General features: G+C 39.7%; 2 protein-coding genes and 1 pseudogene across 2 annotated transcripts; 2 read left to right on the top strand and 1 right to left on the bottom strand.

Moving 5' to 3' along the window:
• LOC127438918 (uncharacterized) overlaps positions 1 to 1,567 on the top strand; it is a 38,427-nt pseudogene extending 36,860 nt beyond the window's left edge.
• A 143-nt stretch (positions 1,568 to 1,710) lies between these two features.
• LOC127438852 (zinc finger and SCAN domain-containing protein 16-like) lies at positions 1,711 to 4,142 on the bottom strand. The gene is made up of 2 exons (XM_051694764.1): positions 3,169 to 4,142; positions 1,711 to 2,948 (listed from the first exon to the last, which is right to left on the bottom strand). Exons 1-2 carry the CDS (start codon positions 3,445 to 3,447, stop codon positions 2,787 to 2,789), a joined length of 441 nt encoding a protein of 146 aa, XP_051550724.1. The 5' UTR covers positions 3,448 to 4,142; the 3' UTR covers positions 1,711 to 2,786.
• Positions 4,143 to 6,604: 2,462 nt separating this feature from the next.
• On the top strand, positions 6,605 to 12,792 carry calr3a (calreticulin 3a). Its single transcript, XM_051694705.1, has 9 exons — positions 6,605 to 6,796; positions 7,374 to 7,475; positions 7,635 to 7,838; positions 8,857 to 8,951; positions 9,078 to 9,287; positions 10,370 to 10,483; positions 11,119 to 11,262; positions 11,460 to 11,552; positions 12,277 to 12,792. Exons 1-9 carry the CDS (start codon positions 6,706 to 6,708, stop codon positions 12,472 to 12,474), a joined length of 1,251 nt encoding a protein of 416 aa, XP_051550665.1. The 5' UTR covers positions 6,605 to 6,705; the 3' UTR covers positions 12,475 to 12,792.
• Positions 12,793 to 13,134: the final 342 nt, after the last annotated feature.

Here is a 13,134-nt window from a genome sequence, read left to right as displayed (position 1 = left end):
TTCAGCTCCTGTGGGATTTTAGGACAGTAACAGTCAATCCGCACAAATCTCAACTCTTGCTGGTGTAGTAGGTCATCCGGATATTTCTCACCTACTGTTTTATGAATACTGAGGATTCGGACATACTAATCCATTGGCATGCTGCTTTTGGCATACTATAAAGTAGGGAAGTATGCATATTCAGACGCAGGGTTTGATTATACAGACACTCGCTGACTGACATCATAATAAACTGTCACTCAACTCAGTCACAAATAAAACATGCTTAATTTTTTATCTTAATTTCTGTAAATCCCTCTTCATTAGTTCATTTTCCTTTATTCTCTCATGTTTTCCAGCTTGTCTGCCCATTCCTGTCATCACCAGTTACTGTCCTCAAAACCCTTCATCATCTGAAAGTTCATCTAAATGTGTGTTGGTGTGTTCAGTGGTGAATGTGACACACTGTGGCAATGTGACTCTCTCCTGGTACAAAGGAAACAGTTTATTCTCCTCCATCAGTGTGTCTGATCTCAACAGCAGTCTCTCTCTACCTCTGGAGGTGGAATATCAGGAGAACAACATCTACAGCTGTGTGGTGTCCAATCCCATCAGAAACCAGACTAAACATCTCAACATTACTGAAGTCTGTCAGACGTGTTCAGGTACGTCAGCGCTGATATTAGTGTTTATTTATCTGTTGTTGCTTTATACTGTATACTGTAGTTTACATCATAAAATATGTATAAGTATGTATAAAAACAATTTGTTGAAAATCCCAATTTTGTTTCTGTTCACTCAGACTGGGTCCGCTCTTGTGATTCTACTGAAGCTGCAATGCGATTGGTCGTCTCTGCTCTGATGGGTGTGGCTGCTGTTGCTGCTATTGTAGTTTTGGTTTATGACATCAGATCCAGAAAACTTGAACAGGAGAGATCACAGACATCACATGTTCTCACATCTGGGCACTAGGTGGAGATATACTGAACAGCTGGACACACTTCTCATGAGTAATTTTGAATGAATAGTTTATTGCTTTTCAAAGACTGAAGTGACCTGAGTGCAGGATCTCATGACAACAATTTGACATTCAAAATAAAAATCACCAAAATAACATTTTAACTTTTAAAATGACTGTAAGGATTCTAGTTGGTCACTTCTGCTTCTGTTAAAAAAAAAAACCACCATCAAAAAGCTCAACAGACATTGTAGAAAACATGAAATTAAAGTTCAGATAGTGTGAAATAAGCAGCATAGAACACAGAATAAATGTGAGAGCATTAGTTCTTCTTTGTACTTCATTGCCAGCTCTTTGTTAGTCTTAGTTTTATGTAATTACAACAAATGTTCATAGTCTTTTGCTCATTTCTCAGTAGTATTACAATGCCTTTCAGTGTCCCAGATTTTTGCTTTTTATCATAGAAAAGAAGGGACGAGTCAAAATACATTTTTGTCGCAATCAACATTGTCACAAATCCTGTCAATTGAGCTTACTATACTGAACATGGAATATAATTTTAACAACATAGAAAATATCTAAATTTGTTACCATGAGTCTAATTTTTAATTAAAGTAGATCCCCTAATTACTATTGAGAAGGAACTCTTTAGAGGTTTATATTCTCTTCATATTCTTGATGATAAATGTTAAAATGATGTGTAGAAATTCACACCTCTTGGATCAATAAAATTAAATCAGGTGTGTTGGAATAATACAAGAGGATGCCAGTAAATTGATTCATTTGAATTTTGGTCACCATTCACTTGCATTAAATGGACCTACAGACCAAATTTTCATTTGTGTTCACCAGATGAGAGAAAGACATACACATCTGGGATGGCATGAGGGTGAGTAAATGATGAGAGAATTTTCATTTTGGGGTGAACTATTCCTTTAATAGTGGCTCTGTGGTGCTATGAAAACATTGTAGCTTTGTCAGGCTGGATGGGCAGCATCGGCTCAAGCAGTGTTGCTAGTTTGGGATATGACTATCTGTTTGTACAACCAGCAAAAGATAAGGAGTTTTCTGGAATCTGTTTGAAAACTGATTATATTTGAAATTCTGTTTGGTGACACAAGTGGCACATAAATTACACCCATCAGCTTTAAAGGGACAGCTTTTGAAGTTTTACTCCTAAATGAATAAATTGTAACTGTGAAACAAAATCATTAGCACTCAAATTCGATTTTTGAGAAACCTTATAAAAGCGGTTTTATTCTACATGCACAGGGTCCCCTCATAGGGAGAATCATCTGATACCAGTAACCACCCTCTGTTGTACACTGTGGGGATGGGGGCGTGGTCGTGTGTCTGTTTGTGGGAGAGAGAGAGAGTGGTGTGTCTCATCAAGCTGGTTGGCATAACGAGTGTTTGAGGGGCTCGTAGACTTTGTCAGTTCGAACCAGTCTGGCAATTCTCTGTTGACCTCTCTCATCAACAAGGCATTTCCGTCCACAGAACTGCCACTCATTGGATGTTTTTTGTTTTTGCCACCATACGGAGTAAATTCTAGAGACTGTTGTGTGTGAAAATCCCAGGAGATCAGCATATTTCCCTTAATAAATTCTTAAAATCAGGTCAATTTGTCCCCAGAATCAGTGGATGGGTGAGGTGGGAATTAACCGCAGCCTCTACACTATGCTTTCTTCCCTTGAATAGTATCTCGATGGTAACCACCGGATACGTGTGAATATTCCCGTGCACATACCGCACTTTCACCTGATTATTTGTGCCCAGTGCCCCGTCTTATACCAAGCATTGGTGGATAGAGTTTTGGGAACAGTCAGAATCCACCAAAGCTTGATATTTATCCCCATGGGTAAAATATCCGATACGCCCCAGCTCGATCGGGGGCAGCCTGTGGAGAGTCTGGGATACGGACCAGAGTGCCCACCTCCATTACTGGACATCCTGGCTCCCCACAGCTCCAACAGACCGGCCCTGCTACCACAGGACTGGGCTCGCCAACCTGGTAGGGATAGAGGAGAGAGACAGGTTTAGCAGGCGACACAGACAGGGGGGAAAGACCCCCTAACCGGGGAAGAAATTTGGGCTTAGGACCGCCCTGTTTCCTAGGGGCAGGAATGGGATGAAAAGAGGACAGGCAAGGGTGGGGTTTGGGAGTAGGAGAGAGAGAGAGAGAGAGAGAGAAGAGAGAGAGAGACTGGTTCACTGCTTCCTGGAAACACCTTCATGAAACCTTCGGCCAGCTGGACCGCTTCCTCCAATGATGCCAGACGGTGGCACTCGACCCACTTGGCCATACCATGGGGCAGCTGGGAGATGAATTGTTCTAGTACCACCTCGTCCACGATGTCCTGGGTGCCGCGGGGTTCCCCTGCCAGTAACCACTTCCAGCAGGCGTCCCAGAGCTGGTGCGTGAACGCAAACGGGCAGCCATTTTTTTCTAGCTTCAGGGAGCGGAAATGCTGACAGCTCTGTTCGGGGCTCCGGCCAACCCGCTGCATGATGTCTTATTTCAGGTCGGCATAGACGAGGAGATTGGCTGCGGGAAGCTGTTGGGGCCGCAAGCCATGCTTCCCCGGAGAGTAGTGGCAACATTCAGGCCACCCACTGGTCAGGCGGCCATTTCCACACCTCGGCCGTCTTCTCGAAGAGACCGAGGTAGGCTTCGGGATCGTCGACCGGCCCCATTTTGACTAGGGTGACTGGTGGGACGGGCGAGGTGGGCTCCGGGGCCGTGGCAGCAACCACCACGTGTCTGATCAGGCTCCGGAATGCCTGTCGGTCCTCTGCTTGGGCTTGGAGCAGGAGTTGGAAACGCTGTTCCTGCTGCAGCCGCAACTCGACGACGGCTTGGTGCTGGTTCTGCTGGATACCAGCGAGGGTTTTGATCACTTCACCCAGCGGTGACAACTCCATGACGATGTATCCTCTATCTTCGCTCGGGTTTCGGCACCAGTGTAACACAGTCAATGTTCGGGGATGAAAAGGAGGAGACAGGGAGCAGTGATATATTCAAGTAAGGCTCTTTATTTCTTTGCCTCTCTGTACAGCTATTGCACTCTTCTCTGTACTTTTTGTTTGCTCAGTTCAGTTCAAGCCACTTCAAAAATAAACAAACTTCTCAATAACACTCAGGAAATCAAAACACACAATAGCTAAAACAGATGCCAACGCTGCACACTCGTGTCTTTCTCTCTCTCCCTTTTGTTCTTCTTCTTCTTTTTTATTGGCTGCTCGCATTCTAAAAAAGTGCATTACCGCCATCTACTGTGGGTTACACATCAGAGACTCTTTTCCTTCTCTCCCCAGACTTTTCAGGACTCGTGCTTCCGATGGCGCTGCGTGTTCAGCTGCTCCATTTTCAGCCCCAAGTCCCTCACTGCCCACAGAGAGAGAGAGAGAGAGAGAGAGAGAGAGAGAGAGAGAGAGAGAGAGAGAGAGAGAGAGAGAGAGAGAGAGAGAGAGAGAGAGAGAGAGAGAGAGAGAGAGAGCGAGCTCTCCCTTTTCTGGCGTGTTTGGATGTTTTTAAGGACTCTCTCTGCCATCACTGTAATGAGAAACAGCTGTTAGAAATTATGCCAACCAGCTTAACAAGCCACACCACTCTCTCTTTCCCACAATCAGACACACACCCCCATCCCTACATACACTTTAACTCAATTAATCATGGCTGACTGTAAATAGTGAATTTCTACAATGGCTTCTGTAACTAAATAGTATTGATTTTGAATTATGCTGTATCCACGCTGCTAGGCGTTACTGTGAGTCCAAGATAACACAAACCAAAAAGTTAATGAGTACACCTTTAAAGCAAAAATACTAAATAAAGTTAAGTTCAATCAAATGAAGTAGCCAAACTAAATATCTTAAATCTGTTCACTTTACAGGTGGAGCATGAGGAGAGTTGACATCAGTAGTTTGTGTAATATGTACACGCTCACACTTTTTATATATATATATATATATATATACACTGCTGGCCAAAAGTTTGGAATAATGGTACAGATTTTGCTGTTTGGGAAGGAAATTGGTACTTGAATTCACCAAAGTGGCATTCAACTGTTCACAATGTATAGTCAGGACATTACTGATGTAAAAAACAGCACCATCACTATTTGAAAAAAAGTCTTTTTTGATCAAATCTAGACAGCAGCCATCACTCCAACACCTTATCCTTGAGTAATCATGCTAAATTGATCATTTGGTACTAGAAAATCACTTGCCATTATATCAATCACTGCTGAAAGCTATTTGGTTCATTAAATGAAGCTTAACATTGTCTTTGTGTTTGTTTTTGAGTTGCCACAGTATGGAATAGACTGGCAGGTCTTAAGGTCAATATTAGGTCAAAAATGGCAAAAAAGAAACAGCTTTCTCTAGAAACTCATCAGTCAATCATTGTTTTGAGGAATGAAGGCTATACAATGCTTGAAATTGCCAAAAACTGAAGATTTCATATAAAGGTGTACACTACAGTCTTCAAAGACAAAGGACAACTGACTCTAACAAGGACAGAAAGAGATGTGGAAGACCAGATGTACAACTAAACAAGAGGATAAGTACATCAGAGTCTCTAGTTTGAGAAATAGACCCCTCACATGTCCTCAGCTGACAGCTTCATTGAATTCTACCCGCTCAACACCAGTTTCATGTACAACAGTAAAGAGAAGACTCAGGGGTGCAGGTCTTATGGGAAGAATTGCAAAGAAAAAGCCACTTTTGAAACAGAAAAACAAAAAGAAAAGGTTAGAGTGGGCAAAGAAACACAGACATTGGACAACAGATAATTGGAAAAGAGTGTTATGGATCTTAACCCCATTGAGCTTTTGTGGGATCAGCTAGACTGTAAGGTGCGTGAGAAGTGCCCAACAAGACAGCCACATCTATGGCAAGTGCTACAGGAAGTGTGGGGTGAAATGTCACCTGAGTATCTGGACAAACTGACAGCTAGAATGTCAAGAATCTGCAAAGCTGTCATTGCTGCACGTGGAGGATTTTTTGATGAGAACTCTTTGAAGTAGTTTAAGTTACTGAATGTTTTTTTTTTTTTTTTTTTTTCAAATTGTAATAGTAATTTTTCATGTTATTAATGTTCTGACTATACATGGTGATCAGTTGAATGCCACTTTGGTGAATAAAAGTACCAATATCTTCCATAAGAGCAAATTCTTCAATAAAACTCTTCTGCAATTAATGGAGATCCCCCTAGTGGAAATACATAGACAATGTCCAGGTCTGTTTTTCTAAATTTAAAGGAAGTAATAAATATTATTTGTGTTCTGTAAGCCACATATTAAGATAAAAACTAAATATTTTTTTTCTTCTTTTTTCCTCTTTAGTTGGCTATATTTGCGAAGTCTTCTGGTTCCCTGCAGATCTACTGTATATATATATATATATATATATATATATATATATATATATATATTTTACCTGATCACATCTTCACACCTCATATGCGAAATCATATTTATTTTAACTGTTCAGGCTACTATGACTACTAAAGAATCTCACTAAACTTGTTTTTAGTTCTACACATATTTGCTGAAACAATTTCCTTGTAAACCACATGGTCTGTCGAGGCCCCGCCCTCAGTGCTGACTCCTAACTCGTGGTCCCCTCTGATTGGCTGAGCGCCCGTCCAATGAGGCTCAGCCATCTGTGCAGGAGCACAAGCCATATTTCACCGATCGTCACGAGCCGCATTCATTATTATAAGAGGATCCTTCATATAATAAAGATCCATAAAAAGTGTAAAGATGCGGATTGCTGTGGCGGTGTGCGTTATTTCTGCAGTAACTTTTGCTGTGGACGCAGCCGTGTACTTAAAAGAGCAATTTCTGGATGGAGGTAAATTGCATTTCTTTGATCATGCGTGACATCACTTACAGTGTTACATTGCAACTATTTAAACTGAGATCAGAGTGTTTGTAATGATGATGTCATCATTTATTTAACATTTGTGTATGTCTGTAACTCTCCTTTTTTTTTTTAGGACGTTTGGCAAGTTTACAATTATGCATTTTTTTGTGATCAAAACCGTTTTACTTTGTTATGCTTCCATTTACTGTATTGTGATGTATTTTATTTTATATATATACATCTTATATGTCATGCCAAGAATGCATATGCACAAGATTTGTGAAAATTATTACCATGTTTTCTTCATAATAGTAGTTGGTGGTCTTAACACTTGCATTATGACAAATGAGATGTCAAGGAAGTCCCAGAGTTTTTATGAATCTTTGTGTTTTGCTTTCAGTTCTGTATTTAGGCTGTAAAACTATTGTTTTCATGCAGCAGCAGCTTTATTAGTTTACTTTAAAGCATGTTGTATTTAGGATAAAATTAAGCATTTACCCAGAACCATTTGTGCTCTTGCCTATTTAAATCTTCACTAACATTAAGTTTCATTTTGTCTCTACAGATGGTTGGAAAAGTCGATGGGTTGAGTCCAAACACAAATCTGACTACGGCCAGTGGAAACTGACCTCAGGGAAATTCTTCGGTGATGCTGAGCTTGATAAAGGTGAGAGGTCACACCCTCTTTCAATATATACTCTTCTTGAATCTTGGTTGTTTATGCAAATGACTTAACAGAAGAAAAAATGCAAAGTGATTCAAGACACTTTATGCTTTATAAAGACAATGTGATATGACTCAAAACATTGGCTTTTTTCCACTTTAGGCCTGCAAACAAGTCAGGACGCCCGGTTTTATGCCCTGTCCACCCGCTTTGATTCGTTCAGTAATGAGGGTAAAACTCTAGTGGTCCAATTCACGGTGAAACACGAACAGAAAATAGACTGCGGGGGTGGGTACGTGAAGATCTTCCCCGCTGACTTGGATCAGACCGAAATGCATGGCGAATCACAATACTACATCATGTTCGGTAAGTCTTGTTGACACAACAGCACTAAGCTTGTTTGGGTAGGCTATATATGGGGGTTTAAAGGTGCACCAAGTATTTGTTTTCAAGTTTTACACTTATAGAAGTAATAATTTAAAAAAAAATGGACTAATGTTAAAATGTTCACTTCAATAAAAGATTCCAACCATATCAATTTCTTATGTGCATTTCTATTCAGTTACGTAATTAAGCACAAGCTTGAGACACTTAACTCAAACTCTGGCCTTCTCCTTCCATAATGTGGCATTTTCGAGTGAAATGGGATATTCAACAAGAAGAAAAAAATGGGTGGCGGAACTGTGGATGGCCATTGTCGAGCAATTTAGTAGTTGAGTTCTCTTGCCAACAAAAAACAAGTAATCAATTACTTGATTGAGTAAATTAAAAATAACCCGTATGACATGTACATGAAGTTTGTATTTTGTTTTATTCACAAAAGTTACCAAGAACGGTTTCAAAATATGCCAACCCAGGGCTGTTTCTAAGCATAGGCGAGCTAGGCGTTCGAATAGGCCGTCAAAATGGTCAGAAAAGGCCCTGCTTCAACCATCTATTGTTTTCTTTTGGAAAAAGTGAAATAAACAATATGCATTAATAAAAATGAAAAAGAAATAAACATTGGAAAATTTGCGATTATTTGAGTAGTTTTGTTTTTTCATTTATTTTTTATGTTTGACTAGTTTGTGCTGAGTGAATACTTGATTAGTCGATTATTCGTGCACATCCGCAGGTGGAACTTCATTTTATCCTTTAGGAATTGATTGGATTGTGAAAAAAAAAAAAAAAAAAAAAGATTGTAAATTAAGAGGGCTTGATGACATCAGCCGAAAAGGAAAGTCAGAGGTAGAGCAAATTATCACATTATGATGCAAGATTACGAAGACAAACATGCATTGATTGTTGTTTACAATAAGAAAAGGAACGTGTATTTGGAAAGTAAATTGGGTCCATTTTAACTTTGTTGACTAATGTCATTATCGCCTTCCCGACTATCTCGTAGGTCCCGACATATGTGGTTACAGCACCAAGAAAGTTCATGTTATCTTCAACTACAAAGGCCAAAACCACCTAATCAAGAAAGACATCAAATGCAAAGTAGGTTTTCCATTCATTGTAAAATCACTCTACTGTTGACTTATTACATAAAATAGCTATCTAGTAAAATGTCTCAAGATTACATCGTAGCCGTTAGAATTCATTTGCTCTGCTTTCATTCATCAGGATGATGAGCTCACACACCTGTACACACTGATCCTGCGGCCCGATCAGACATATGAAGTCAAAATCGACAATGAGAAAGTGGAGTCGGGCTCCCTGGAGGAAGACTGGGACTTCCTGCCACCTAAAAAGATCAAGGATCCTGAAGCCAAGAAGCCAGAAGACTGGGATGATCGTGCTAAAATCGATGACCCTGAAGACACAAAACCAGAGGCAAGCATTACGATTTCAATGATTTGATCAAGTGTAGCGACAACGCACCACTTAAATGTCTCAATACACTTTCTGTCTGAAAGCCAAAGTATACTAAGGTTTTTTTGTGTGTTGCTACATCTTGCACTTACACACAAAGTATAGTTCGGGTGTGCACATTGCTGAATGCTCTGCGCACCGTATGTGTGATGGAAATTGCGTCATCGGCACAGCTGCGTGGCTTGACCGTGTGCCGCCTAGATTTTCTTGACTCGTCTGCACATACGCTTGCCATTGACTGTACTAAAAGAGTGTTACAAAGCAGTTGTAATGTGCATGCATCAAATGCGTTCCTATTCGTTTGCGATCAGAAAAGTATACTCACAAATGCGATGTGGTCGACCAGGCATGAGGCAATCCAGAACACGTAAAATAGAAGTATACCTGGGTCTTTAGTGTGGACAGTACGCATCAGTACGCGTCGTCTGCATATGCGCCTTCCGTTGACCAAACTAAATGGAATTACCAAGCAGTCGTAGTGCAAATGCGGCGAACGATTCTGCAAGGGCTCGCGGTCACAAGGATGTACTTTGAAAGACTAGTGTGCTTGAATGTACACGAGACGTAACGCCACGCAGAAAACGAAGTGTACCCTAGCCTTAAGGCCCTAAATGTAGTCTACGCATGTACATGAATGCAAACACTTGCATTTCAAAATGCAGCAGAACAGAATTAATTTGCAATTGTTACCGACACAGTAATGCAAGAATGCATACAGTGGTACCATGCGTTTGCAGTGCATTAGTCAAACATTCATGACTGTGTTTGCATACTTGCATAGAATATATTTCTAGGCTATCACGCCAACGTAACTTTATTATGCTTTAACGTTTGATAAAAGTTCAAACATTTAGTGAATCTTGTAACCAGCGTAAAATCGTTAAAAGTGACAATTAACAATAATCACTTGATTTTAATTTAAATGTGAATAGCATTGCGGTTATAAATGTAGCTTAACCTGATTTTTAAATTTTAGTGTGTATAAGTCTTTGTGGAGTTGAAGAAACACAACAGCGTGTTAATTTTATTACCTCACTTTTCAGGACTGGGATAAACCCGAGAATATTCCCGACCCTGATGCTAAGAAACCAGATGACTGGGATGAAAACATGGATGGCGAATGGGAACCTGCAATGATTCCAAACCCAGAGTACAAGGTACAAAACAACCGACCACATCTAGGGGCATTGGTGGCTTAATGTCTGAAGATCTAACAGAAGTTTTAAGGTTCATGATTCAGGGGCCTGGGTAGCTCGGCGAGTATTGGCGCTGACTACCACCCCTGGAGTGGCGAGTTCGAATCCAGGGTGTGCTGAGTAATTCCAGCCAGGTCTCCTAAGCAACCAAATTGGCCCATTTGCTAGGGAGGGTAGAGTCACATGGGGTAACCACCTCGTGGTCGTGATTAGTGGTTTTTGCTCTCAGTGGGGTGCGTGGTGAGTTGTACGTGTATCACAGAGAGTAGCATGAGCCTCCACATGCTGTGAGTCTCTACGGTGTCATGCACAATGAGCCACGTGATAAGATGCATGGATTGACGGTCTCAGAAGCGGTGGCAACTGAGACTTGTCCTCCGCCACCTGGATTGAGGTGAGTAACCGCGCCACCATGAGAACCTACTAAGTAGTGGGAATTGGGCATTCCAAATTTGGGAGAAAAGGGAGAATTTTTTTGGGAGAAAATTAAAAAAATAAAAAGGTTCATCATTCAGGCAAACTTTGCCCATTATTGGTCTGCTTTAAGTTATCTTGGATAAAAGTGTCCAATAATTCCAATTCCCATGTGTTCGCAGGGCGAGTGGAAACCAAAACAAATTGACAATCCAAACTACAAAGGAACCTGGGTTCATCCTGAGATTGACAACCCTGAATACACTTCAGATGACTCCATTTATAAATTTGACAGCATTGGCATTCTGGGACTGGATCTGTGGCAGGTATGTAAAACTACAAAAAAAAAAAAAAAGTTTAAGAATTTAAGAATAAACCTTTAGATCAAACCATTTTGAAGATCATGAGAAACATAAATTAGGCCAAATGGGTTCTGACTAGTAGTTTAGGTTTGTACAGTAGATATTAAACTTTTATTTTATTACTTTTCATGGACTATACTAACACGGCTGTCTCCTTACAGGTAAAATCTGGTACTATTTTCGATAACTTCCTAATCACTGATGACGTTCAGGAGGCAGAGAATTTTGGTACTGAAACTTGGGGAGCAACAAAGGTAAACAACATATCTTTGCGACTGAATAATTGACCATTGTCATAGGCAACAGTGCTTTATTCTCACACAATAAGATGTTCAACTCACATCAATATTTCATGTCATTTTTATTTTATTTTGTGTGCTTGTGTCTTAAAGGAATATTCCAGGTTCAATTCAAGTTAAGCTCAATCAACAACATTTGTGGCATAATGCCGATTGGCGTTACTGAGTTTACCAGATATCTAGGTTTGCCGAAGTTATGTTGTCATGACGACAAATTTGTAATATTGGATGTACACAAGTTTATTAAACAATTTTATCACACTAAAATATTTTTAACACGTATAATGTTTCCTACTTGTGGCTATACTTTTAAAACAATGTGTATTTTTGTGTTTATATACTGGTGCCATTCACTTCCATTGTAAGTGCCTCACTGTAACCACAATAAAAAAAAAATTCCTGAATGAAGGGATGATTTGAAGTAATTTTTATTTTTGTGGTAATCCACTTTATGCCACTAATGTTGTCGATTGAGCTTTTGAGTACTGAACCAGGAATGTTTCTTTAGTATTTTCGTGTATATAAATGGGATAAGATTCCCGAATGGATGATACAAGATCGCGTTTCATCATGATCATCCTGTCGGGGTTTATATTTTTATTTAATAACCACCTGATTGTACACAATCCCTAATATACTGATATGTAATGTCTTACCTACCTTGTTTCTCAAATTTTAGGGGCCAGAAAAGAAAATGAAGGATCAACAGGAAGAGGAAGAAAGGAAAAAGAGGGAGGAAGAGGAAAAGAGCAAGAAGGATGATAACGAGGACGAGGAAGAGGAAAATGAGCCAGAGGAGGAGGAAGAGCACACAGAAGATCTGTCTGAAGAGGAAGAGGAGGGAGAGGAAGATATACCCACTAAAGACGAGTTGTGAAGAGGACTTTTGAGCTGATATCTCTGCGCAGATTTGTTGTTTCTCATTTCTTTATGTGGTGTGAATTTTGGCCCCACCCCCTTTCCAGTCACATGTCGCATCATAGAGTGTCCCCCTTTGAGAATAGTGTTTTTGTTTGTTTGTTTGTTTTTTTTGCTGCTACAAGCTCCCCAACACATTCGGAATACGACCTGAAAAACTTTAGACTAATAAATGTTTGGGTTATCTGTTTCATCTCAAGTCACTCTAGGGGAAAATTCTGATGTATCATTTGTTGGATTTGCACTTTTTTAAATAAATGATTTATTTTTAAAAGGTTGTCTGGCTCATTTTCCATTAACATCTTTTTTTTTTTTTTTTTTTCTCATAAGTAGACGTAAAAAAAAAAAAAAAAAAAACTAAATTTAAGCTGTTATCAAAATTAAATGTCAAAATTAATGGGTAAAATGAAATGTTACTGTCAAATTGGAGTGGGTAAAGAGCAGAACATACAGTATATAACCAATTTGATATGTACATATCACATGTATTGAGTGATAGCTGTATTGTATTTGGAATAAACCCCATTTTAACGTGCTTGCTATTTTACAAAAAAAATAAAAAATAAATAAATCTTAATTATAAGGCTGTGATTAAACCTGTTATCAAGGTTAGTCACCT

Source organism: Myxocyprinus asiaticus, chromosome 50 (assembly GCF_019703515.2).
Source record: "Myxocyprinus asiaticus isolate MX2 ecotype Aquarium Trade chromosome 50, UBuf_Myxa_2, whole genome shotgun sequence".
NCBI lineage: Eukaryota > Metazoa > Chordata > Actinopteri > Cypriniformes > Catostomidae > Myxocyprinus > Myxocyprinus asiaticus.
The sequence above is the reverse complement of the archived record's forward strand: the minus strand, read 5'-3'. Positions and strand labels throughout refer to the sequence as shown.

Bases quoted from the DNA above. Each gene is read 5' to 3' on its own strand.
- LOC127438852 (XM_051694764.1), bottom strand. From the start codon at position 3,447: ATGCAGCGGGTTGGCCGGAGCCCCGAACAGAGCTGTCAGCATTTCCGC. The intron at 2,949-3,168 runs GTGTTTCCAGGA...TATCCCTACCAG, and splicing joins TGGCCGAAGGTTTCATGAAG to GTTGGCGAGCCCAGTCCTGT.
- calr3a (XM_051694705.1), top strand. From the start codon at position 6,706: ATGCGGATTGCTGTGGCGGTGTGCGTTATTTCTGCAGTAACTTTTGCT. The intron at 7,476-7,634 runs GTGAGAGGTCAC...TTTCCACTTTAG, and splicing joins TGATGCTGAGCTTGATAAAG to GCCTGCAAACAAGTCAGGAC. The intron at 7,839-8,856 runs GTAAGTCTTGTT...ACTATCTCGTAG, and splicing joins ACAATACTACATCATGTTCG to GTCCCGACATATGTGGTTAC.